General features: G+C 52.9%; 9 protein-coding genes across 9 annotated transcripts; 4 read left to right on the plus strand and 5 right to left on the minus strand.

Annotated features, from left to right (window-relative positions):
• Nucleotides 1-775: 775 nt before the first annotated feature.
• Nucleotides 776-1600, minus strand: PG986_011160 (Tethering factor for nuclear proteasome; the record flags this gene model as incomplete). Its single annotated transcript, XM_066847382.1, has 1 exon — nucleotides 776-1600. One exon carries the CDS (start codon nucleotides 1598-1600, stop codon nucleotides 776-778), a length of 825 nt encoding a protein of 274 aa, XP_066696873.1.
• A 5220-nt stretch (nucleotides 1601-6820) lies between these two features.
• On the plus strand, nucleotides 6821-7288 carry PG986_011161 (uncharacterized protein; the record flags this gene model as incomplete). Its single annotated transcript, XM_066847383.1, has 1 exon — nucleotides 6821-7288. The coding sequence occupies one exon, from the start codon at nucleotides 6821-6823 to the stop codon at nucleotides 7286-7288; it is 468 nt and encodes a 155-aa protein (XP_066696874.1).
• Nucleotides 7289-7370: 82 nt separating this feature from the next.
• On the plus strand, nucleotides 7371-8366 carry PG986_011162 (cytochrome P450; the record flags this gene model as incomplete). Its single annotated transcript, XM_066847384.1, has 1 exon — nucleotides 7371-8366. One exon carries the CDS (start codon nucleotides 7371-7373, stop codon nucleotides 8364-8366), a length of 996 nt encoding a protein of 331 aa, XP_066696875.1.
• Nucleotides 8367-8692: 326 nt separating this feature from the next.
• On the minus strand, nucleotides 8693-12302 carry PG986_011163 (uncharacterized protein; the record flags this gene model as incomplete). The annotated part of the gene is made up of 5 exons (XM_066847385.1): nucleotides 8693-9268; nucleotides 9418-11569; nucleotides 11630-11846; nucleotides 11919-12045; nucleotides 12210-12302. 5 exons carry the CDS (start codon nucleotides 12300-12302, stop codon nucleotides 8693-8695), a joined length of 3165 nt encoding a protein of 1054 aa, XP_066696876.1.
• A 2139-nt stretch (nucleotides 12303-14441) lies between these two features.
• PG986_011164 (uncharacterized protein) lies at nucleotides 14442-15101 on the minus strand (the record flags this gene model as incomplete). The annotated part of the gene is made up of 3 exons (XM_066847386.1): nucleotides 14442-14755; nucleotides 14812-15049; nucleotides 15096-15101. The coding sequence occupies 3 exons, from the start codon at nucleotides 15099-15101 to the stop codon at nucleotides 14442-14444; spliced, it is 558 nt and encodes a 185-aa protein (XP_066696877.1).
• A 1384-nt stretch (nucleotides 15102-16485) lies between these two features.
• On the plus strand, nucleotides 16486-17292 carry PG986_011165 (uncharacterized protein; the record flags this gene model as incomplete). Its single annotated transcript, XM_066847387.1, has 2 exons — nucleotides 16486-16576; nucleotides 16640-17292. 2 exons carry the CDS (start codon nucleotides 16486-16488, stop codon nucleotides 17290-17292), a joined length of 744 nt encoding a protein of 247 aa, XP_066696878.1.
• A 615-nt stretch (nucleotides 17293-17907) lies between these two features.
• Nucleotides 17908-19048, minus strand: PG986_011166 (uncharacterized protein; the record flags this gene model as incomplete). The annotated part of the gene is made up of 2 exons (XM_066847388.1): nucleotides 17908-18726; nucleotides 18794-19048. The coding sequence occupies 2 exons, from the start codon at nucleotides 19046-19048 to the stop codon at nucleotides 17908-17910; spliced, it is 1074 nt and encodes a 357-aa protein (XP_066696879.1).
• A 1861-nt stretch (nucleotides 19049-20909) lies between these two features.
• PG986_011167 (uncharacterized protein) lies at nucleotides 20910-22348 on the minus strand (the record flags this gene model as incomplete). The annotated part of the gene is made up of 2 exons (XM_066847389.1): nucleotides 20910-21660; nucleotides 21732-22348. 2 exons carry the CDS (start codon nucleotides 22346-22348, stop codon nucleotides 20910-20912), a joined length of 1368 nt encoding a protein of 455 aa, XP_066696880.1.
• Nucleotides 22349-23993: 1645 nt separating this feature from the next.
• On the plus strand, nucleotides 23994-25620 carry PG986_011168 (tubulin/FtsZ family protein; the record flags this gene model as incomplete). The annotated part of the gene is made up of 4 exons (XM_066847390.1): nucleotides 23994-24001; nucleotides 24059-24099; nucleotides 24221-25332; nucleotides 25390-25620. The coding sequence occupies 4 exons, from the start codon at nucleotides 23994-23996 to the stop codon at nucleotides 25618-25620; spliced, it is 1392 nt and encodes a 463-aa protein (XP_066696881.1).
• Nucleotides 25621-26068: the final 448 nt, after the last annotated feature.

Below are 26068 nucleotides of genomic sequence, written 5' to 3' on the forward strand. Positions count from 1 at the left end.
CTCAGCACCAAAATCTAAGGGTATATGCGGCTTTCCGTGCCATCTTATTTTTGTGTGGTATATCCGCAGATGAATGCGTGTCTATCTACGAACGACCAAACACCCATAACTCCAACGAATACCCAATTCACCGAAGGAGGGAGAGAGGAGCATGCATACAGGATACATGGATCAGCACCCGTGACGAAGGTGTGATGTTACAATCCACCGGAACTGAGCCACGTTTTACCGGCGGCCATGCTGAGAAAGGTGCTTGTGAGTAATAAAGGACATATGCGCAGATCCAAACCGGAGTGCCTTTCCTCGACGGCACAGAGCCATCGAGTTGAACAAGAATGTAGCAGGTGTACTAAGCGGCTGAATGTGAACGGTGTATTAAGAAAACAGCAGAAATAACAGCCTCGTAAGGACTGGGGACAAACGAAATAACATGTGCAAACGCCGGGGAAAGAAAGAAAAAAGATATAGCCATGAACCCCTAGTCTATGCTGCCTTTCCGATGCCAATGAGGAATGAAGGGGAAGAAAAGTAGTCATATATCATCGTGATGCGGTATGTGCAGTAGCGCTGCCTCTTCCATCTCCAAATGCTCGGTCGTGCGTGTGCCAGCGGTGACGCTGGATGCTAGATGCTGGATATCGTATGTCGTAACGCTAAAATCCACGGTACCATGCTCGGAAACCTTCATGCTCCTTAGTAATCCATCATCTGATGCACTCAGCATCGTGGGTTTTCCGAACCAGTACTCTTCGGGTTCTCTAGAGCCTGCGATTTCCTACCAAGGCCCAACCCGGACAGGGGCACCGTAGTTGCCCGACAGAAGCTCATTGAGGATCGAGTGTTGTTGTGGCTGCTGTTGTTCTTGCGGGGCGTCTGAGGGGCCTCCACCGACCCAGCCAACATTTGCTGCCATGGCGCTCATGGCGGTTCCTAGTCGACCTCCGGATTGCTGATTGTGCTTGGCAAGAATCTGGTCCCAGCCGCCACTGTGCAGGACAAAGCCTCCGCCTCGTTTGGCAGCTTCGTTGATGACCAATGCCCATGCTCTCGAGATCTCGTCGTAAGCGTTCTCCTTGTGGTGGCGGTAGTTGTGGCTCTCCCACTCAGGTAGGTTGTGGATGACCTTGGTGGCACCGTCGAGATATTGCAGAGAAACGTTGGCCTGGGTCTCATTCGGGGGCAGATATTGCGGCGTGAAGTCGGCGAGGGCATCCATAAGAGCAATCAGAGGCGCCTTTACCCGGTAGTAGGTGTAGTCCGAACTCGTATCTCCGTAAGGGAAGGCGGCCCGCATCTTCTGCTGGTATTCCTCCAAGACCTGCAGGGCGTTCGGGACCGAGGGCTTAGGCGCACTCTTGACGACCTCCTCCCCAATCTCTGGTTGTCGTTCGCATATTTTCTGAAGGACCATGCGTAAGGAGGCGGCATCGAGCGTTTCGAGAAGTCTGGGGAGAGTAAGCGGGCGGCCGGCCATTTCGTTGGAGCGGATCTTTTTCGATGGGCGGGAGAGTTGTCGGTTCTGGATCGCAGGCGAGCTCATGGGCGAAACGGACATCTCGTCGCCATCGTCATCGGCCTTTCGCTTGCGGTTGCTCGACATGTTGCTGTTGTGGAATGGGGACACTGTATGGGAGTTATGGTTAGCTGAGAACTTGTTTTTGTTTTTGCCTCGTGTGGGGAATCATGATACGTTGCAAGCCAGATGCAAACAAAGCAGTGTGCACCGGCAGCCTCGAGTCTCGCGGCACTCAACCCAAGACGGGCCGGGAAATGGCTCAGCAACCGATTGAACAAGGGAAACTCACTTGATCGTGTAGGAGAGCGGCGGGCGGCAGAGTTGTGCTGGTGAGGGAGGAACGAAGGCTGTGGTGACAACAGCACGTTCATTGTGGCCGGTCAGTCCCCCCAAGGATAGAAGTCTCGTAAACTTTTCGGTAAAACGGTTGGCTTGTTGATGAGCGGATGATGGAAGGCCTGGGCCTACTTTTTGTTGTGGGCAATTATTCGGTTATGATGGCGTTTGAGGCCGACGGTGGGTGCGTATTGTGTTGACAGTGAAATGGAACCGGTCGTACGGTCGGCAAGTCTAGTCGGCTGCAACGATGCTGTGGCACTATTTACGTCGATGCGACCGAGTTTGCGGAAGACGGCAGCCTGGATGGAGGCCTTGAAATGATGCGAAGAGGGCCGGTCGGTGCCTGATGAAGCAAGATGGAGGGAAACGAAATGAGAAGGGTTTCCGGGAGGGGGGTTTCGAAGTAAAAGAGGAAGAATGCAGAAGTCGAGTTGTTTAGCCTGTGGATTGGGATTTCCCCAAGGAACGAACCAAGGACCAGCAAGCCAGGCGGTATGGTTCAATGTTGGTACAGTATGTACATAAGGGTATGGTGGTAGTAGTAGCAGAATTATTGGTATGGATGTGGTACTTTTATTAGGACGCAGATACAAGTATGTATGCAGACATGCAGGCATGCAGGCATGCAGGTATTTGGTATTTTGGGCTGGGAGGGAAGCGCGGATTGGATTGCTTTGATCTGATGTGGGCTCGGGCGCCTGGTTACTGGTGCTGGTGCTGGTGCTGGGCTAGCTGCTGGCTGGGCTGGCTGCTGGCTGGCGCTGGGTGCGAACGAGAGAAAAGGCCGCCGCTAGACTGGGCCGGAGTCAAGTCAAATCAGCCAACCACAGCCACCTGTCTCTTACTACGGTGCAGGAGGCGGCAGGTATTATTTATTTTGACTTGATGCTCTGCACGGTCAGCAACTGGCTGCCATGCCTGCTATTAATCTATGTATGTCTCTCCCAGTCATGTCCAGTACCTTTCTAGAGTCGGTCACATTGTTGAGTCCTTCTTGATTGATCAAAGGTCAAAGGAAGGAAGCTCAAGGGCAGGATGGATTAGGCATGAACACGGGGAAACATTGTCTGGTGTGTGGCTCAAATCTCCTTCTGCCTCTGGTGGGTGGGTGTTGTATCGAGCAAAGGCCAAGCCTATCCGCCGAGAAGGTGACCTCCCCCTCCATCAGCCCCCCGGTCATCACTAAAGAGGCCCCGGCCGACATCCATTCTACTAAACTGCTAGCTGCTAGGGCTAGGAGGGATGGCGGCATCGTTGCATCGTCGCATCGTTACAATAACGCTCTTCTTCACCCACCACCCACCACCCACCACCCACGCAAAGCGCCCCCCCTTTCGACCTGTAATTTGCACTCGTCCCTGGGTAGCAAGCAGCCCTTCTTCTGGGTAGTCTGGCCCTTCTCAGCCAGCAAAAGTCATTTCAATCAGCATGGCATGGCACATGGCAGCAGCTTGGAGGGAAGATGCCACTTAGTAAAAGCGGTCAGGGAATGAGAAACCTCCCTCCACCCTATCTCATCTATGATATGCGGGCCTTGGCCGGAACCCTCCCAATGCTGTTCGACATCTTGCTACCCCTGCCACCCCTGCCTCGAAAGCAGGTATATTCATGCAGCTATTCCCGATATCCATTCCTGCAATATAGGAAGAAATCACCTCATGATGTGATATTTGACAAGCCACTACTACCTACAAGTATTTACCCAGCTGCCTCACAACGCTCTCCACGTTTGCGCCCGTCTCTTTTTCGTTCTCTTTCTTTCTCTTGGTACAGCTCTCATGGATCCTGGCTGACTCAACAGATGCTGGAGCTAAGTCAGCCAACCAGCGCCTTGCTGAGTTGTCCGCCGCCCTCTCCTCCAATGGCTGCTCTCGAAGCAAGATGCTTCCATGCTCTCTACTGCAGTACCTGCTGCCGTCCAAGGTGACTGGCCGGGTGTGGGGATACCACGACAGCTAGTAAGTCACATTGGAACAAGATCCGTCCAATCAAACCCGCTCGTATACGATGCCCGCTCGCTGGGTCACTTGGCCCTAGCCCACGTAACAACGGTTGCGGAATCCTTCCGATCTAGGTTAGTCATCTGCCTTTGGCTTGCTTCCCAATTCTCAATCCTATTCAACCAAACGAGAAAGTCAATTGCCGTGTGCTAATTAATGACCGAGTTTCAGGAATGCAGGCCAGCGCTTTTTCTTTTCTCGTTCTTTTTCCTCGCACCCGAGATTGGATAATGAGCGGGACACTTAAAACAGCAATAGCTGCTCTGCTCTCCCGTCTCCCGTGCCGCGTGTCACCGAAACTGCCAGACGCAGATCGCTGCAAGAAGCAGAAGAAGGAAAAAGAATAAAAGAAGAAAGCAAAGAAAAACCCTTTCCCAAATCAACGCTTTGATCAATGATTTGATCGGGAATGAAGGGTTCCACCCAGCGACTGCAACCCTACTACTACTAGCAAGGTTAACATCATTCCCATGTGGCTCCCCCCCAAACAGCACAACACACAGCAGACTCCACTGCGGCAACGTCCGCCACGGTTGGGAAACTCTGTTGCTGTTCGGTGTCGCCTTCTCTCACCGCCGCTGAGGAGCACACCCTGTGGGCTGTGGCTCGGGAGGAGATTGTCGGATCACTGCCGAAATTGAACCACTTGTCTCCGGCCAACGTCATCGTCCGGAGCAGGCAGTTTCCTCAACCTCATGGCACTGAGATCATTCTTAGGCGCAAAGATGTGGTATGCTTAGAGATACCTTGCATTGGAGGCTGAGCATAAGCAAAAGACCGGTAGACCAAAGGGTTTGCAGCATGGATAATACCGGCTCTGGCTTGACCCAATGATATGTAGCGGCTGTCATCAGCATTCTCCTTTTCTGGCACTGACACCAAATCAGCACCGATTCAACAAGAAACCCGTCTCTAGCATCGTCCGCTAAAGAGTTAGCAATGATGCATGCATACCTATCCAATTCGGAAAGCACTCTGGTTTCCACCCCATGTTGAACCAAGTCTTGCAGTCGATCTTTGCCCACCACGTCCTTGGATTGGATGGTAGCTGTAGCAGTGCTGGCGACAACTGCGTTGCCAGCGTCGTGGCTATCGTCGTCATTGGCGCCGTCACCATCACCATCACCGTTACTGCGTTGCTTTCGCATTTTACTTTGTTGCGGCAACGGCGGCATCCCCACCTGCCGTCTCCTCGATCTCGCTATCGCCGCTGTCAAAGAGGTTGATATGGCATGCCATAATGTCCCTCAACGTGACGAGGTCATGCTTGTCAAGCGGAACCCCCGCGAGCGCCTTTTCCCCGCCAGTAACGTCAATACAGACAGGTGAAAGCGAACCCCCAACAGGGCCGCCGGGTCCAGGTGACCGACCTCGTGGGCCGAGATAGCGGCGCTAACGCCTGGCCGGCCTCCTGCTGGGCATCCCGCCCGCTCCATGCTAATCCAGATGCGATCGAAGTCGTCGCTGGAGACCTGCAAACGCACCAGGTGACTGCGACAACGTAGCCCACCCAGGACCAACTCGTTGTTGGAGTCCTGCCAGATTCGCGAACGCTACAAATGCCACTGGTAGCTCCCTTTTCTTTGTCTCGATTCCCCTCTTCTCATCACTCCCATTTTGCCCTACCAGCGGGGCCGAGAATCAGGATCCCACGCATAGCCACCCATGTGGTTCTGTATTCTTCCTGGCTGTAATTCAACGCCAGCAGCGCCAAGGAAGGAGGATATGTCGCATGTATGACTGTATGCGCTCATATGGGAATCGTCGTCGTCTCAGACATGTTGCCACCTCGCGCACTTATGTCCAGTCTCGTCACCAGGCATCGCGCATTTGAAGTAGTCGAAATGATGGTCCGCGCAACACTGGGAAGCTGGGCTGTAAGATCTTATGCATATCCTCAGACGTTCACTGCTGGGGACTGGGGTGATTATGGAGACATGATAAAAAAAGTCAGCAGGATCTAGACTGTCAAGGCTTCCCGAATGGTGCCGAGAGGTGAGAAATGTTACAAACCTCTACCCCGTCTGTGCATGATGTTACTATAGTGACCCAGTTGGTGCGTGCCCAGTCCCTCGGTACGGCCGACCGACCGACCCTCACTCTCGAGCCTCCTGAATCCTTTGACCTTCTTGATCCGGGTCTGTGGTCCGTTGACAGACTGATGGTGGGGCACGGCCAGCGACCCCTGGCCTATCGGGACCTGCTGAAGAACACAGGGGTAGAGTAGGGCGACCCGCTGCTCTATTGGGGCTCAGATGTGGGATTATTTACTGTTGACGGTTGCTATTCCGGTGTCTATTACTCCGCATCCTCTATCGTTACCAATTATTGGATTGGCTTGGTTTTGCTCCTGCCGACGAACCCCCTTCTGTGTATGATCTTGCAAGACGAGGTGGACCAAGCCACCGTTTGGAAGAGAGTGGTTCGGCCAAGCCCTACGCCGCAAAAAGCTGAGCGCCAAGTACATTGGTAACTGTCGCACAAAGGGTGCCAGAGCGCGGGGACATGCTCTCGATGCAACCAACCAGTCTTGGGATTTGGAGACGGCGCGGGGAGGGGGCAGATGGGAGAGCATATCCACGCATGAAGCCGAAGGTCTCGATCTGATTGGCTTCCCGTCGGCTGGCTACATTTCAAGATAGCTCTACCTGAGACCCCTCGCGTGCGCAAAGCTGATGTCAGATGTAAGGGGTTGCGGACAGGCGCGCTGAGCCCCCAACGTCTGCTGTTGTTTTTTTTCGGCAGTCTTCTCCGGTTATTTTATGGCAGTACGCCGTATATAAGTTGGTATCAGCTATATACGTCGTGTCTCCTCGCGCGCATTCGATCGGGTTTTCTAATCACCCCGGTCAGTTGCATATGTGTATGTAATGAATGTATCTGACATACGAAGGGGGAGTACCCAAATTATAAAATGGGCGTATCTCTAATGTCATTCACGCCCTCGCTATTTTACCGTGCCATCATGTCCCCAGAACCGAAGAAGCGACGAACATCGCCGTCGCCATCACCGCGGCCCAACAAGGCCCCGTTGGAGGCGGCGATCGGCCCCAGTCCCCCGGTCGTCCACATCTCCCCTGAAGTCCGCAGCTCCCCCCACGTCAACGCCGCCTACGACGAGGCCCTGGACAAGCATGGCCCCGTCGTCGTCGTCCCCCGGCACGGCCGCAGGGACCACGTCATCGACCACCGCTACATCCGCCAGGCCCTCGTCGAGGACCCCGGCAGCTTCAGCTTCGAAAAGGGCGCGGCCGAACTGCTCAACCTGGGCTTTATCTCGCTGGATAACACGGCCTACATCCACGATATCCACGACCTCGTGGCCAGGAACGTGCAGCCCCGCCTGAGCGGCATCGTCGAGCACCTCGCCCCCCGCCATTCAGACGCAGCTCGAGCGCATCACAACGGTGGATGGCACGACCTTCGGCGGTAGTGGCAGCAGCAATGAGGAGAAGAAGTCGTGGGTTGAGTGTCCAAAACTGTTTGATCAGATACAGCTAGCCATCGCCCAAGCCATGGTCGTCCTGATCCTAGGCGAGTCCCACGCCGCCAACCCGGCCATGGCCAAGCACTTCGCCGCCGTCGCCGCCGGCATGGCCGATCTCGCCGGCACGCACGAGAGCACGCACGCCTGGTCCCGGTTCCCGCGCCTCTGGGCCTTCTGGAACGCCCTCGCGGCCGCCGTCCTGACCATCCTCCCCACCATCCTCTTCGGCATCGCGCCCGCGCTCTGGAAGACCCGCCACGCGCACCTCGCCAACGGCCTCGCCGCCGCCCAGCAAAAGCAGCGCCAGGGAGACTTCACCCCGCTCTTCGACGTCGCGCTGGCGCAGCACTGCGGCGGCCACTCGTCCGGCCTCGCCGCCCTGGCCGGGTTCCTGCACTGCCTCACCCTGTGCGTGAGCATCATCTGGGCCTCGGTGCACCAGACCGTCGTCGCCGCCGTCTGGGCCCTGGTGCGCCTGGCCCAGGAGCAGGACGAGTACCTGCCCGCGATCCGCCGGGAATGGGAGTCGGTCGTCGTTGACGACGGCGACGGCGACGAGCGGCCCCTCAGCGCCAAGAAGCTGGGCCAGCTCGTGCTGCTCGACTCCTTCATCCGCGAGGTCCTGCGTACGCGAGGCGACACGCTGGGCTGCGTGCGCCAGACCACGAGGTCCGTCCGGGTCGGGCCGTACGTGATACCAGCAAAGGCCATGTGCATGATGCCTATCTCGCGCGCGCAGCAGCACCCGGATAACTACGGGACAACGGGCGGCGTGTTTGACGGTTTCCAGTGGCAAAAGCTGGGGCGACAAGCAACGCAGGTCGGTTCGGACTTCCTAACCTTTGGTTTGGGGAAGTGGGCATGCCCTGGGCGCCAACTAGCAGTCCACGAGATCAAGATTGTCTTATATGCGCTGTTGTCAAGATTTGATATCCGGCTGAGTGAAAACACTTTCCTGATCCCAAACACGATCAATACAGCTTCTGTAGCGCCGGTGGCTACTTTGCTGCTGAAGCAGACTTGAGAAACTCTTGTACCATTGGCCAAGATCGTCTTATATTCCTACACAGGTCGTCTTTCTAGCTAGCCATTTTCCCTAAGTTCCTGAGGTTCACGCACCTATTACCTAGGAATCTGTCTATCTACGTCGCCTAATCTTACAAGCACAGCCGCAACAACCCCTCACTTGCTGATCTCAAAACCCTCCAGATCTCGTGCTAGGTTATCCATCTTCAACATCATGTTTTTCTCCTCAGTCTTATCCGTCCATTCGTTTTTGGGCTCAGTATCGAGTTGGGCGAGAATGTCAAGTATTGAAGGCGTCGTCTCGTCTGAGTCTGAAATGGTCTCCTAAGCCCACCGCGAGCCGCTAAGGCCAGCAGAACCAAGGTTCTGTCGCATTCCACGCATGTGCGGGAACACGCTGCTTGGACCTTGGCTGCCAGTACGATTACCAGGCACTTGTGAGTTCGGGATTGGAGTCAACGGTGAGGGTGTCGGCGGGCGGGCTACAGAGACCATCTCCTCTTGCTTGGCTGGCGTCTGTGATTTCCAGTTTGCACCAATTCTAGACACTTGCGAAGCAGACGATGAAGCGTGCAGCTGGGGCTCAGCCTTGATGGCCGGCTCTCGATCCTCCTGCTTGATTGCCATCTTGGTATTGTGGGCGTTCTGACCAAGAGTATTGGCCTCACTTGATGCAGAGAGAGCTGGCGTAATCGGAGATGAGGAGTGGTCGGGTGTGTCAACGAATGCTGGGTTCGATTCTACAGCAACTTGCTGCTCCCTTGGCTGGGAAAGATCCGGGGAGGGGTCAATCTGCCCGGCTCCTTGGGTGGTGCAGGCGAAGGCGAGGCTACAGCCCGACCAGCTAAAGGCGTGGAAGTAGGGGTGGAGGGCGTCGATGATTGAGCGTTTGCGGGTGTACTGTAAGTGCTTCCCCGATAACCCTTGTACTCCTTCTCACCCAATACAGTAACAAGATGGCCATCAGCACTTGAGAAGTTGCGGTCACAGAGCTCCGTCAGCTCATAGAACGAGTAAGTGACTCGTTTGTCTGTCAAACACCGATATACCTTGTCATAGACGAAGGCCACCGTGCTCAACTTGTCGTCGCCGTTGAATCTTCGGAATGCTGGGTTTTGGTAGAGAGCTTGCCAGGTTGCCAGCAAGGTTGCATTCTCAAGACGGCGTTCGGAGAACATGTCCATTTGAACACAGGCATTCCAAAGCCCTTTGACTGAATCGATCATCCCGACGTACTTTGCCCTAGTCATTCCCATTACCAGATCCTTGGATGCAGAAGACAGGTTGCGAATTGGTAGCTTTCCCTTCACATCATTTATCTTGATGGTATTGTGGGTTGGGACCTGCACAAGTCCAGTGTCCTGCTCAGGCTCATTGCCAAGCTCGTTGGTCTTTGATGAGGTGCCTTGGTTGTCGGTATGATCATTGTCATTCTGACTCGCATCGTTCTCGCCACTAGATGTAGCGTTGATGTAGTTGGTACCCGAAGCACCTTCGGGACGAGAGAACAACTGTTGATCCAAGGTGTCATGCTTAGGTGTGTTGGCATCGATATGATCGACCTGCTTGGCCACGTCCGGGTTGGGTCGCGAGCTCGGTTTGGATGCCCCTCCATTTGCTTCCAGAAAAGGCTGCTTGCCCACCGGCTCTGCCGAGGTAGACAACAAGGATGTCTTGTACGTGAGGTCTCTTAGATCCTCCGATGCCGGTCGCTTGCCCTTGTCCTCGGCTTCAATCTCAATAAGCTTTGTGAGCATGGGCGAGGCTTGAACTCCTCCATCTAAGGGGTTCTCCTTCGTGGGCGACATCGTATCAATAAGCGACGATGCCGAATCCTCCTGTGTACGGCTAGTACCATTCTGAGTAGATCGAGAAGCGACCAGACTGTTGCCCTCAATGTTCTCCGAAGCCTGTACGGGAGCGATGTTCTTGACAGATCTCTTATGCGGAGGGATGGTGTCATCTCCATGGTCTTCATTGTGATTTGCACTTTGTGCGCCAGTTAAACCACGAGTTGCCTGCTGAACGGCCTGAGAATTGGCCTGATTGTATCCAGTCGAAAGCTGAACAATCGATTGAGTAGAGCCAGAGGTTCGGTTAACCTCTAGAAGGGTGTACGCATCAACCAGTCCAAGCCTTTCGACCTTGAGGGGTCCTTGTTGGAACCATGGACGATTGATATGGTTCATTCGCTTCTGACCCTCTTCAATGAGGTGCGGAAGCTCCTGGGCCGCTACCCTGCTGGGAAACACAAGGTTGTGTGTGTAAGCGACCTTGTTGTGTTCATCGGGTAGGCGACGGCGAAAGATGACGCTGCTGCCCAAAGGCATTGCAGGGAAGAACGCCCTCACATCATCCCGAGTGATGAACCCATTGTTGCCTTGCAACTCCCAAATCATCCACCCACGACATCCAGGGTGCATGTACAGCAGTACCTTGCCACTATCCGGGATTGTACCATCAGTATCACGCTGTGCGCACTTGATGTCGACCTTGGACTCAAAGAGTACATCGACGTCTGGCTGTGACTTGAGAGTCGATCGAGGAAGCTTGCCAGGATCTCCGGGATGTCTCTGACTGAGAAGATTCTGGGGCGGCTCAGTTACACCTGCATATGGTGCAGAGCCCGAGGCAATAGCTTCAGGGCGAACTGAAGCAGGGCGCAAATGAGGAAGCGTTTCTTTGAGGCGCTTGTGTGAGGGTGTGTTTGTGCTGCCATCTGTCTGGCTAGAGGATAGAGTGAGAGGAGTTGCTACACCGGCAACACTAGCCCGTGAGAAGAGGGTATTCGAACCCTCTTGGTGACTAGCTGAGCGCTTTTGGTTGTTGTTCAGGGTCGAAGTTCCATGGGGTGCATCAAAAATTGTCGGCTCATTCCGCTGAGGCTGAGGCTGGGCTGATATACCAGAAGGAAGAGGGGCAGATCCTCCCAGTCGAAGCTGAATTGGTTGGCTCGGGGGAGGAGCAGGTTGCGAGGTAGGAGCCACCGACCTGCTATTCTCAAAGGTGAAGACCTGGGCTCCAGGCGGAACGACAATGCCAAGTCTCGAAACCTGACCGGAACTATAGTCTGGGCCATGATGATGACCTCTTCCGGAGTTCGTTGAGCCGCCCCTTCCGGAGTGTGTCGGACCACCGCTTCCGAGGTGTATTGGACTGCCTCTTGCGAGGCGTCTTGCACCGCCTCTTCTCTGGGGATTGCTATGATCATCTCGATTAGTGATAAACCAAACAATTGGGAGATCATGCTTGTCTACTTACCGAGGATCATACTGTGAGCCCCTGGCCGGGTTGGCAAAGTAATTTTGAGCTCCACCATTGCTCTGCGCAGCTTGCACCATACCGAGGCCAAGGGGGCCGTTGCCACCTCGAGCGCGGGCATCTCTGCGCTCAGCGTGGAGGCGCCCATCAGCGATAGAATCCAGGTCCTGCCATTCCTTGGCATCAGAATCCTCAAAGAGGTTGCTCTGAACAGCATCTTTTGTGCATTGTCAGCTTGCCGAACAGTGGTTTGGTTAGACGGTACGAAGTTGGATTCAGGAATACTTACTCTGCCAGTTGTTGTCTGCAAGGGGCTTGGGCTTGGCGGGTGCACCAGTAGCACGCATTCTGCCACCGCGGGAAAGGCGATCGTCATCTTGAGCGAGATCCTCCAAGCGCTGGGCACCAAGGTCATTCTGAATAAAGTCATGTATCAGCTGAGAGCCCAAGCAAGGTTGCATAATCATATGTCATGGACAGATGGGACCAAGACCGGATGACGATGAGGTCCACCAACGACCGGCCCAAGCAGACCTGGGGTCGTCATGATTGACATCGATGGAAGCAGGGCTGGACTTACTGCCATAGATCGCAATGCGTTCTGTGTCTTGCGACTGGCAGCATCATCATGATGACCGCCAGCGCCATTGGGATTCTCGCGAGAACCCTCCATCTTGTCCCCAAAGGGAGTCTTACTTTCCTTGGGTGTATTGGTGGGGAAAGTAAAGCGGCTTGGGGTGGGATGGTAGCATGGACTGTACCCAAAATACAAGAGCTGGTTGTGCGAGAAGTCGCAGCACCAGTCCGGTATGATGGAACAGAAGGGTGGGTGTAGGTGTGTGTTGCTTAAAGCAGTGTAAGAGTCAGGTGGTGAAGAGAACAAATCCTGCTGATGCAAGATCAGAAGGACCCAAGGTTGGATCGACTGATGTTGCTTTGCTCAATGCCTGAGGTAAACAGGAGATGTGGTTTGGGGGAAGAGGGAAGGAAGGAAGTGGGTGCAGGAGGTAGAAGGTAAGGTGCAGGAAGAAGGGAAACCACGACCCAAGTGAGTGATGACCCAACTGCAGGTGGGGTTTGTTTTGGGAATCAGAAAAGATCCGCCAAAACGGATTTTTATCAGTGGTAGCAGGGAAAGTGCAGAGGCAACCTGTACCTTGGGTGGGAGGAGGAAAGAGAAAAGCATTGGTGGGTGGAGCTCTGTGGGATCATAAGGGCTTCAAACCACGCTTCGTCGAGATCAAGACTCGTCGATATCAGGGCGACAGAGAGCCACTCGACGAGTAGGCTTCGGCGGCATGCTTCGGCGACGTACATGCATCACGCAATGATGAAGGGGGGTGAGGCAGGATGGATATAGTATAAGGGAGGACCGCTGGACAATATCCCAGGGGCCTAATACGTATCACCCAGGCGATATACGAGGGAAAGCACGATACGATATCCAGGGTGATGGTGTTGTGACCAACTTTGTACAAGGTACTTGATACTCACCGACCCCCGACTACGCCTCAACGATACAAAATCAAGCACATAAGTCTGCAATGTGATTTCAATCACGCTGGATGTCTCGGACGAGCATCTGACAGTATTAGCGTGAATAAAGGGGTCGGCAATGCACATGCTGCCTGTATGCTGCTTGCCTGCTGCGTGAAAGGTTTCATTGATGCTCTGCTCTACATATGCAGGTACTGCTTCTGGTTCTAATACATTCTCCAGCCAGCCCATGCATAATAAGGCCCAGCAGTTTCAAGTCGGTACATTTCCCTTAGCGTTCTTTGTTCATCAGGGCACATGATGAAGACGATAGCTCCAAACAACCACAAAGCATTTGGCGACTGGAAGAGGCTAGGCTCCAGACACCGAGATCATTCAAAACCATTCATCTTCGAAGGCAGTTGTATCTAACCTAGCAGTGCATTTTTTCTATCAAGGCCCTTAGGGCCCTTGGTAACAATCATAGCTAACGGATCACTAATACTTAGAAGGGAACATCTCCAAGAATCTAGACTGTGACCGCAAGGTGTATAGCTCCATATAATGAGCGGTTTGATAGTACCTACGGGTGGCATGGAACTGCCAACAGCTACTCTCAAAATACGGTCCAGTGGGGGGGCTCGTGTCTATTGCTAGGTGTCTGGCATTTGTAGTAAATATCCAATCATGATGAAAAGCGTACCCTTTGCTCTCTGCCCTTCAGGAGCATAATACGAAAATCCATGGTCACTGTTGGTCCAAAGATGAATCTCACCATGGCGGGAATGTCTAGGATGACTGGAAAGGGGGGGAGTTGGCGATGAGTAAAGGGCAGGTTTGTCTCCTGCCCATTCTTAACGTACAACTGATGTTCAGGTCAAATCAAAGTATATAATATGGTGAAGTTATACAGGCTGTATTAATAAATATCTACACCTTCGTACAATGGCCACGGCATTCTTCGAGGGAACAAGGGGCGGCTTGTTTCTCATATAATGCAGTTGCTAGGAGATGATATGAGTGCCAAACTCACTTGGACCAGAAGTTTCAAGAACAATTATACACTCCAAGGCAGCAGCTACAACCAGAAATACATGATGCTTGACTACCTAGGTATGTAGTGAAAAATACGATGTAGCTGTCTTGATAGAAGAATATCTGCTGATATGCCTTCTGGCATTCCTACAACCTCATGTGACTCAACTTGGCGCAACTCGGACTGGCTCATTATCCAGCTACTAGAATTCTCATAATAATGATATGGCCATGAGAGTGAAGGCCCTCGGTTCAGTAGTGGCGAACAGTTGCCAGGGGTCAGCTGTAGAAGCCATATCACTTATGATTTGGAACAACCGGGACGGCTTGGATCATCGACCCAACTGCACCAACTAATCCACACTTGTACAGCACCCAGTGCTGTCGCCGCAATGCCGAAGACTATGGCAATGATGGTAGCCACGAAGCCTGCCCAGTAAACATATCTTCCCGACTTCTTGCTGTCAGACCATTTGCCCACAGTCGTGATGGGCGTCGGGTCTTCCGCCTCGAGCCAAAGATCATACAGCCTCCCCAGTAGGGGAATCTTTGGTACAAGGCCGACACGGACAGTAGCAAGTGGTCGGACAAGTAGTCTGTCCATTGAATCTCCACCTGTATGTATTGAGTGACATAGCCGAGTGACAACTTCTGCATCTTGATCCGCTGACTGTCTGGGGCTATTTCAGTAAGGAGCCGCTGAGGAAATACATGGTCGACCAGCTCAGCGATGCTTTCTTCCGGCTTCCACCGAGGGCGGAATAGTTGTCCGCCAATGGCACTGTCGGGCAAGGTGGCGATGGCGAACAGGATGCGGATCGTGAAATCAAGAGCGGATTCCGGAAAGGCGGATATGTCCTGGTTTTGCAAATTGCAGTAAAGTTCCGCTCGAGGAACGTGAGGCCGTATCTTCAGGAACGTTATGAAGTTCGTCAACTGGTCAGTGTTCGCGTACATCCATTCTGCGAGGCGTACAGTTTCTATTTCTCCGTTGACGTAAGCAATTTAATGCTTCAGGCTCCGGTGGTCGATGGCGGTATCATATGAGTCCCATGCTGAATGGACGAAATGTTCTTCCGAAAGTGCTGGTTTAACAGTAAACAGTTCCATTCTGACGAGACGAGATAAGCCAAAGCAATTTATTCTTATGTCTGACCGGAGATTTGGTCAAGGCCTCTGGGCATCTATAGATGCATCCATTTGTGTCGCCATGGTCTCCAATTTCTGGCTTGGATGGGAGGTCAAAGTAGTGGTGCTCGCTTTGTAGCACCCTGCAAGGCGCATCTGGTCTCGGGATCTATCGGGGTATCTGCATGAAAGTGCCTTATGTAGCTGTTAGCTGGGCAATTAAGGCCTTCAGACGAGCCTGATTCGAAGAGATGGAAATTTATTCTGCAATTCAACTTGTTACATGTCACTGCTTGACAGTTAGCCATGACACTTGTAAATAGTCCACCAAGTTAAATCATTTTGTGCTGTCCACCAATTGCGCATCAGGCCCCCAAGCAACAACATCTAACAGTTCATAACAAAGTTCGTTTTGGGGGTATATTCGGGAAATCTAGACTGTAGTGCGATACGACGTCAAGAACTGCGACCGCGGTGGCTATGGCCTCATCAGATGTATGTTTTCAAAATTCTGTATCCGCACCTTCGCAAAACTAACAATGGTTGGAAGCAGGCATCATTCACCGAATCTAGGTATAGCCAGGAGATGGACGAAGTCCATGTAGCTGTCCGATTGAATCTAGAGGAGAGGCTGAAGACGCTCACTCGCGCCTCGTCGATCAACCTCGTAGCGAACAGAGACGTCGATTTCACCCCTCTTCAGATGGATAGCCTCCGGCGCTTCAACAGCTTTCTGCGCAACAATTATACCGAATTATTCCCTACAATAGCGAGGCCAATGCTTAACGTCTTCCTCGTCTTACTTCACTCGACCGTCGCGAGATCTCCCGCAACGTCCGAAGCACGCATTTGCCTTAGCGGGCTACGAAACCAATAAAGGAGAGTTTCGTCGCGACCGAGAACAAATCGGACCCAGACCTGCCTCTCGTCATAGACAGCTGGGCGAACGAGGCTGTGACCGAAAACTGGGACACCAAGATAACATATCCATTAGACCCGCCAGTTGGGAATGATGACACCCTCCTTTGGTGCCCGTCCAAGGAACGGTTTGTACGGTTCGGCGGATGGGCACTGATTCCCGTACCCTGGCCATATAGGCGCCCGAATTCTTATTTTTTGCCTCGGACTCTAGGGCAGAACTGCGGTATGTTGTAGACTTTCTTGAAGAGCCAGGTCTGTCTCCTGTTTTGATTCTTTCATCCGCGGGTAGAATCAAGATGGGGATGTTGTCCTGTAACTCCTCCTTCCTGGTGCGCGAAAATGCAGTCTCGCAAGAAGTGTGGACTGTCAGGTTGCCAAACGAGGAATGTAAGAATCTTTTACATAGCTCTTCTGAAACAAATTGACGATACTCTATTGACTACCCGATAGCACTAAATCTTGGGGATTCCGGGTCTTGGGTCGTTAAGGAGTCAAACAATATCCTTATCGGTTCGGTGACAGCGACATCTTCCGGCTTTGCTTACATTGCCCCCTTTTCCGATTTCATGCAGCAGGCCCGCCAGCACATTTGGCACGATGCGATGATCTCCATACCTCTCCCTTTTGCCACTTTCTTGGATCTGGGACAGCATGATCTATATAGGAGGGAAAGTTTCATCAAGCAAGCCATATCTACCAAGAGCCTGGAAGCTTCCGTAAAGGATACCGTCGCCCGACACCTGCTCAATTCTATGGAACATGGTAGAGCCAATGAAGTGGAAAGGCTTGTGAAGAAAATGAAGCTTGATCATGGAGCCTTGAAGAAGCTGTTCGAAGATCTCTTAAAGCTGAATTCTAGCAGAACTCTAGATTATAACGAAGATGTACTTGCGCTAGCCCAGAGTATTGTTGGCGATGGCATGAATGTTGGGTCATCGATACTCCATGAGGCAACATCAGCTCCTGAACCTCGTCTATCGAAGGATTCCGAAGAGGATATGACGAAGAGCCAGCCTTCCGGATCTGCTATTGACCAGCCTTCCTCAACAGCATCACTTCCAGCTCTAATGACACCTGGCAATTCGGAACTCGGAGGTGACTGAAACCCGCCACTGATGAGAAATATCTGACAGGACAAGTGCTAATGCGATGTAGTGCAATCTCGGAACTCAGACACGCATCAGCCAAGGCAGTCTTTTGAATCAATTGTGAGCGACCGCGGTCATGTATCATTATCACGAAATATTAGCTCCCTGGGAGCTCAAGAATCGAGCATCGCCTCACTGGTCTACAGGAGCCGTCCTAGCAGCAGCAGGCGCGCTTCGTCTCGGAACAATATTGATGTTGATGAGGACTTTACTCTCTAAGCTCGCAGGGGTCGGTAATCGAACGGATATCAAATGGGCAAGAGACTGTGCTCAACCATCGAATTCTGATAAATAACCTTAAGGCGGTTGTGGTGCAGTATCACGGAAAAAAATACGATGAGCCAGGTTAGTCTAGTAGTCACAGAACAAACAAAGAATCTCTATGACAAATGGTATTCCTATGGAGGCAAGCAAACTGCTTCTGCGACGACTGCAACTAAAATCATTTCTCATGCCATAATCCGTAAACGCCTCTGCCGTGTGTGAATTCCGCTGTTTCTTTTTGTATTAAGGGCTGATCCAAACGACAGATTACACCAAATCCTGGATCCGCAGCACGTCGTTGCTCTTCTATCGCTTCTTCACGCTCGGGCGCGGCTTGCACTCGTCGCCCTGGACAGGGTGCAACATGACCTTGTTCGGGTACTGCGGGTTGTTGCCCTGGTGGCCCTTGCTCCAGTCGTAGCCGACGGCGTAGGCGAAGATGCTGCCGGAGTTGTTGAAGGTGGTGGCCACGATGCTGCCGCCCACGGTCGGGTAGCCCTTGAGACGGTGCTTAGCGTCCTTGTCCCAGAAGTGGAAGGTACCGTCGCTACCGGCCGTCGAGAAGGTGCCGTGTTGCGGGTGGAACGAAATATCGTTTACGCTGTAGACGTTGGTGACGTTACCCTGCGGCGGGTCACGGTGGCACTTGAAGCTGAAGTTCGAGGTCGCGTCCTTCTCCTCGACGTACTGGATGGCGCAGCGGCCCTCAATAGAACCCACCGCGAAACCCGAGGCGTCGGTGAAGCAGCTGACGACCCGTGTCTGCCACTTCAGTGGACTCTGGATCGTCTTGTAAAATTTGAGGGGATCCTGCAGGTTCACGACGTTGATGTAGCGGTCTGCGGTGCCGATAACGAGCAGGTTGTTGCGGACGTCCATCGAGTAGATGCGCTCCTGCGCGGTGACGGTGCCGACGGGCGTGCTCTGTCGGAGATCCCAGTATTTGATTGTCTTGTCCCAGCTTCCAGTGACCAACATGGTGCTATTCGACTGTGGTGACTCGAAGAACTTGGCGCACTTGATGGGTTGGTCGTGGGCGGCTACTTGTTGCGCTTGGAGGTTACCGCCGAGGTCGCAGAGCTTGGCCATTTTATCGGCGCCGGCGGACACAAGCTTCGTGCCATCCTGTACGGGTCATGTAAGCCTGTTGATAGCAAGCAGAGGAGAGAAAAGTTCCGCAAGAGAAACCTACTTTGGAGAAGTCGACACTGAACACAGGGGCATCGTGGTCGTAGGCATGTTTTCCTTGACTTTGTCCCGAATTGTCGATCTCGTACACGCGCACCTTCTTGTCCCAACTAGAGACGGCCAAAATCTCGGCGGTAGGAGAGAAGACGAGGTCGGTGACCGTGTCCTCGGGAGGCTGGTTGAGAGCGACGTCCTTGGACAGGTCGCCCTGGGTGTTGGTCGAGGACGCCGCAGGAGCAGCAGAGCCGAACAGCGACATCTTGCTGAATTGCTTCTAAAATTTCCCCTGAGAAGACGCTATCTTGGGCGAAGTGACTCGGCAGAAGTTCAGTGGGTTGCGTTTAAGGATGTTGCTGAAGTGATGATGCTCCTAAGAATTTGAAATGCGAGGCTGTTGTCTCGGTCGTAGGCCTAACCAGCTTAGAAACCCTCGTCGCGCCAGGTCAATCGCGTAGGTTGGGAGCTTTCAATTGACCAAAAATTAAGGTAAGGGAGCAGCACCCGGATAAACGATAAGACTCGAACTGGCGGAGCTGGGTAGGTACTTATACCTGATAGCTGCATCCCAGTCCGCTGAATATGACACTGCTTACAGGTTGGCCTTTCTGGCACATGGACAAGACGCAAATGATTCCACTGGCATGCGTGATTACATAGGAAGAACTGCATTTTTAATTTTGTACAAGTCTTTTTAATACTTCCATCTTAGATTTGGAGGTGTATTCATTCTACTCCTCTGGTCATTATCAAGTAGCTGCATTATGCCGCCTATCTGCATACATGCCTGCCTGCCTCATGCAAAAGTTTAGTGGATTCTTGAGGCAGGCGGACCCACCTAAGCTTCAGGTCCATTCTGAAATTTCTGTATAAAAATTCAACCAAGCTCTGCCAAAGGCCTTTCCTTCCTCTTTCCTTTCTCCCTCAAGCCACCCCTCGTCCGAAAAATCGCTATCGAAGCTACACACAGAGAGATCTTTCACAGATCTCTCCCTTCTGAACAAAGCTTTGGGAGAAAGTCCCCGGACACCTTTTCTTGCTTTTGCAAGAAAAGAACAGCGGAAACGCGCCGCCATAAAAGCACAGCGGCTTACCGTACCTCCCGCCTTTCTTCCCTTTCCCTTCTCTGCCCCGGATTGTTATCCCAAAATCATTCGTTGCTGCTGCACAATGTCGCATCTCTTGGCTACGGCGGGTTGAGCCCCAACGGACGAAGATATGAGTCCGCCTCTTCTCGTGTCGGGCCGAGGGTTTGTGACGACCGTGTGGCGGTGCGGATGGTGACTTTCTGGCCGCCTGGAGTTGGAAGGGAGGTGCTACAAGGCTGGGTTGGGAACCATCTAGTCGAGATCCAAAAGTTATGCGATTACCTCCGGTCTTCAGCCTCGTGTTGAAGCTGGTGGCAACTCGACGGGGCTTATTCTTGGTGCGAGGGGGGCTTCAAGTCATATTCTTGATTTTTGTCGAGGATTGAAGGTGCCGAGGAACGCTTCGGATCTGATATGTTTTACACTCTGGGCTTCGTGGGAAGCCCCCCGCCTTCATCACTCTGATCTGACGCGTTTCGACGCTCTTCTACATCCAACATGCGGGCACTGGGGGTTTTACGTTCATGTGATGAGAACCATTTATAGAGTCAAGCACCGAGACACAAAGTGTCGACGACGACCAACAAATGCGTTATGGTATCTGATGAACATTCATCCTTCTGGTTGAATAATATGCAGACATATTTGGCGAGTGTCAAATTGTCTTTTCCCAATCCCATAGATAGTTGAGATACGGTGTTCAGATAGAATACAAGAAGTACAATGCAAACTATGCTTAACTTTGATTACGTCTTCCATCGTTCCATACGTGATAACCTGAAGACCATAATACAACGATTGAAATGAACCGATTACAAGTTAACTTGGATTCTCTGTACGGAGCAACTGTATATAAAGTTGGATGTGTGCCCTCCATCGTATATACAATGGTTTTCGTGATATAGTAACGTCCCTAACGTGCCCTCATCTAACGCCGTTATCCCTTCGAACCAAGAGTAAATCGCTGCCCACCCAAAGACACATATCTCCAGTCCGGTCCCATCCCATCCCGACACTACGTGGTATTCATCCTTCTTACATCAACCCTCCCAAGACGACCTTACTGACGTTGCTGACCTCTTGTTTGAGCCCAGCCCGACTCGAGTCCTCGAACTCCTTGACCACGCCCTGGATGATGATCTTGCGCACTCTGGCGTCAGCCTTGGTGAAGAGCTCTGCGATGGGCGGCGTGCACTCCCGGGCGCTGGGTATCAAGCTCATGAGCCTTGTGTAGCAGTCGATAAGCACATCACAAAGCGTAGCAAATGTCTCGAAGAAGTCCGGGTCGAAGGGCAGACTGGGCGTGAGCAGATGCGTGTACTCCTCCCCGGGAAGCAGGTCGTTGCCCTCGCCGCCCAGCCCAAACGAGATGACCGACGTGGGCGTCTGGTTCCCGAGACCGCCGCTGCCGCCCATGGTACCGCCTTCGCCGCCTCCCTCGGGGATGTACCCCAGGTCGCCGGCGCCCGAGGTCCTTCGCCCTCTGCCCCCGGGGCCGCGGCGGAACATCTGGGGTAAGCGCGCGCGAGAGAGCGAGGAGGCATTGATGCCGTTCTCGGTGTGGATCTGTTGAAAGGACTCAAACTCGTTGAGGAGGGTGTTGAGGGACCGTAGGAACTCGAGCGGCGTGGACGAATTGAGGTCGACAACGGTAGGTAAGGAGAGTCCGAGGAGGAGGTAATTGGTCGCGCGACGCGCCAGTTTCCGCGAGTCGAAGTAGGGCATGCGAGCCAAGTCAGGTTTGTCGAAAAGCAGTGTGTTGAACCAGTAAACGCGACCTTCGTGGCTACGAGGGAAATAGTTAGCGAAAAATAACTCCCTTGCACCAGATGCATGCAGGTGAGAGGGTTTGCGTACGCCTTGCGTAAATAGTCCAATGTAGATATCCTCTTATTCGCAATCTCTTGGATGTGCTGAAATATTATAGAACTTTCACTCTGCGGCCCCAGTCCTCCCTGGGCGCTCACAGAGCCTCCTCTTTCCATTGGCGGCGGCGGCGACAGAGCGGCGTTACTGTATCCATTCGAGGTGGGTGCAGTGCTGCGGCTCAGCATTCTGCTGAACGAGTCGACGGAGGCAGGCGATGGCGCTGAGGTATTCTCGTACTCTTTCGAGAACTTGGCAGCATTGGCGAGGGCGTGCTCGGGAAGGGCAGGCGGTGCAGTGTCGTCAACTATATTCTGTCCCCCCGCATTCCCGTTCGATACGCTGCCGCGGCGCTTCCCCCGAGAATGAGGCCCGGCGCACGAGGCCTGAGAAGGAAGGTTTGCGGTCGCGGTCCTTGGCGAGGAGCCGGGGCCTCTCTTTCGCGGGCTGTGCGGATCCTTCGTGCTCGCCGTGGCTGGTGCTGGGCCTGGATCGTTGGCCGGGGTGGTTGGCGGTAAGGCTGTTGCTGCTGTGGCCGTTGTTGTTGTTGCGACGACTAGAGGATCCAGAAATGCTGGCAGATCTCGAAAAGGGTGCCGCTGCCACATTTTGGTCCTGCATGCTGACTCTGGGGAATGGGCCCGGCCTGGGCTCGAGTGTTGTTTAGCGCACTAAAGCCCGTCCCTGCTTCTCCTGTCTCCTGCAGCAGCGCCTGGGCACTTGGATTGAGCCGGACCCTGCAACTGATTGGATGTGGGGGCGGGAAACAAGACAAATGCCCGATCGACGAGTTACAGGTAGAAAATATCCGCGTATCGTTTCGTATGGGACGGGTGTGTGTTAGAGGACTAGAATTAAGCAGAAATTCCGAGGCAATGAAAGAGCCAGAGCGGTTGAAGAAAAAAAAAGTCAAAAGAAAAAGAAGAAGAAAACGCCAATAAGCCCACTGGTGGGAGTCTGTACGTAACGTAGGTAGGCAGTAAGTAATACACAAAGTAGGGGGAAATTGACTCTTATCAAGGGTGAAATATAATAATGAGTAAAAACGGCAGCCGATGCCCTCTCGCGGTCTAGAAGGTCGACTCAAGACACACCCAGACAGAGCCCGCGGCAGGGACTAATCAGCCATGATTATTGGCCGAATTAGCAGGTTGGAGGCTGGATCTGTCTCTGCCCAAAAAGTGCGACAACAACAAGACAAAACGCGCGGGGGCTGACATGGTGAACCGAGGGGGGTGAATCCATTTAAGTCCGTGGCGATTGGGTTGCCCTTATGTATCAAGGGTACTCTGCAGCGTCGGCAGCGTTTAGGTTCGAGCTGTCAATGGTGATATTGCAAGGGTTGCCGGCGCCCATCCTCACTATAGCGGGCTGCATTATTGCCGTCAAAATGCCGTGGCCCAGTATTCATACCACATTGTCGTTGCATTAGGACCATCACGATGACCCTTGTTGGCTGCTGGTTTGATTTGGTTGATTTGCTAGACTCAATCCAGGACCCTGAAACAAGAATCCTACCCAAATTCACGTCGGACTCGTTCCGGAGACCATGATCGTGGTTGTTTGACAGTCCTCATAACAAGGAGCGCTGCTGATCAGGACGCCGCTTGCAAGTCGCAGCTTGTCATATGCCTGGTGGCTGAAGCCGGGTACTGCCGGTGGGCAAAGTATGGGATACAAGAACGAACAAAAACTTCAACGAGGCCATGGCATCAAGGATGTCGCAACGAGGAGAGCAGTTGATGCACTGGATGTTGGTGACTCTCCAGATTTACTACGGATATATGGTGGGCGGAAAGAAAACAGATGGAAGCGTGTCAGCTCCTCTCAGGTCGCGAAAATACACATTTGATGTGTGATGTTGGTATGACACTGTTGGATGTGACTATTACGCTTGCGTTGCATATTGCCGCTGACAGGAGCTACCTACAGCCACATGCTAATCAAATGGTGAGCTAAGCGACACAGATTGCACCCCTGGCTACCAGGACAGTGCCTTGGACACCCACCCCTCCTGTTGAGTTGGCAGGCGAATTGGCCTATCAAAAATACCCTGCCGTCACTTTACAGCGGAAGGTGCGAGGTACTTCATATTGTTTAGCGTACAAGACGCGCTACGCGATAAGATAGTTGAAGCCCAAACAGCTCTCTAGACGCGTGCAATTAAGCTGGAAGTTGGCATGGATTGGTCCTGACAATTACCGGTCTCAAGTATCCCCATCCTCTGCTCTGAGCTTGCTCGATGTCGCGGTGATGCCCAGGTACGCATCCAGGAAACCCACAATCTAGATTACCTGCTCTGACGGATCATCACATAGGGAAATTATAACCATCCAGGCCGGCCAGTGCGGCAACAGCAGTCAGTCTCTACATCCTAAACCTCGACCCCCACCTAGTCCGCGTCACTATCCACGTCAAGACGGTCTCAAACGAGTACCAGAGAAAGCGATGGACCGATCAGTACTGACATCTCTTGGTAGTCGGTAGTCAATTCTGGCAGCAGTTGTGTCAGGAGCACGGTATCAACCAAGATGGCAACCTAGAGGACTTTGCGACCGAGGGCGGTGACCGCAAAGATGTCTTTTACTACCAGAGCGACGACACCCGATACATACCGCGCGCAGTTTTGATCGATCTCGAACCCCGTGTCATCAACGGTATACAGACCGGCCCGTACAAGAACATATACAATCCCGAGAACTTCTTCGTTGGAAAGAACGGCATAGGAGCCGGTAACAACTGGGGTGATGGATACCAGACGGGCGAGTTGGTGCACGAGGAAATCATGGAGATGATCGACCGCGAAGCGGACGGCAGTGATTCTCTGGAGGGATTCATGTTGCTTCACTCTATAGCAGGTGGCACAGGTTCAGGCCTGGGCTCCTTCCTACTCGAGCGAATGAACGACAGATTCCCCAAGAAGATCATCCAGACGTACTCGGTTTTCCCGGATACTACTGCCACGGGCGATAACGTTGTGGTTCACCCGTACAACAGTATCCTCGCGATGCGCCGACTGACGCAGAATGCCGACTCCGTGGTAGTCCTTGACAACGGTGCTCTATCCAGCATTGCCGCCGACCGCCTGCACGTTCAAGAGCCCTCTTTCCAGCAAACGAACCAGCTGGTTTCGACAGTCATGTCCGCCAGTACCACGACCTTACGATACCCCGGCTACATGCATAATGATTTGGTCAGCATTCTCGCCTCGCTGATTCCCACGCCGCGATGCCATTTCCTAATGACAGCATATACCCCCTTTACGGGCGACCAAGTCGAGCAAGCCAAGACGGTGCGGAAGACTACAGTTCTCGATGTTATGCGGAGGTTGCTGCAGCCCAAGAATCGCATGGTCTCTACACAGCCTGGCAAGAAAAGCTGCTACATTTCCATCCTCAACGTCATCCAGGGCGAGGTTGATCCGACCGATGTTCACAAGAGTCTGCTTCGTATTCGCGAGCGAAGACTGGCGACCTTCATCCCATGGGGCCCTGCCAGCATTCAGGTGGCATTGACAAAGCGCAGCCCTTACGTGCCCATGAGCCACCGGGTCAGTGGTCTCATGCTGGCAAATCACACCAGCATCGCAACGGTAAGTAGAATCTCGGGCGTGCGTCCGGAGCAAAACAACGAACTAATTACTTTGCAGCTCTTCAAACGAATAGTCCGTTCGTATGACTTCATGCGGAAACGCAATGCCTTCATCGAGGCTTACAAGAAGACATCACCTTTCTCTGAGAACCTCGACGAGTTTGACGAATCTCGGCAAGTTGTTACGGACCTAATTGCCGAGTATGAGGCGGCCGAGGACGCAAACTACCTCAATCCAGACGAGGGAGGTCAGGCTACCAGTGCCGAGACAGACAAAAGACTCGCTTGAAATGGTCAATTTGAAATGAATGATGGTATGGCGTTGGCGGTGTTAGACTCACGATATCAATAAACTGTCTAAGCATAAAAAAATGGCGTAGAACAAGCTGCATGTTTGCTAGTCTTTTCGAGAAGCATCTGTGAGATATTTTGAGTTGGTTGCAGCTCAGCCAGGACAAACCTGAAAATCCGGTTCTCGCGTCACCTTAGATCCCATACAATTGCCTGGTTATGGGTGTAATCGGGCGAAGATCGTGCACTATCAGGGTCGGTTGCCCCTCAATATCGACAATAAATCGAGATCTGCCCCAACGACGAGCGGTTTTGCCGGCCAATATTACGTCTTCAGTGGGTTACCAACCGCGCTTTCAGGTCGGGCTGACACGCTCAAGGCTGTCAATTGGTAACTCGTATTGGGTACCTGAATAAAGGTTTTGCTGAATAGTCCCGCGTTACTG

Source organism: Apiospora aurea (genome assembly GCF_038362705.1).
Source record: "Apiospora aurea strain CBS 24483 chromosome Unknown utg000007l_segment0_segment0, whole genome shotgun sequence".
Lineage (NCBI taxonomy): Eukaryota > Fungi > Ascomycota > Sordariomycetes > Amphisphaeriales > Apiosporaceae > Apiospora > Apiospora aurea.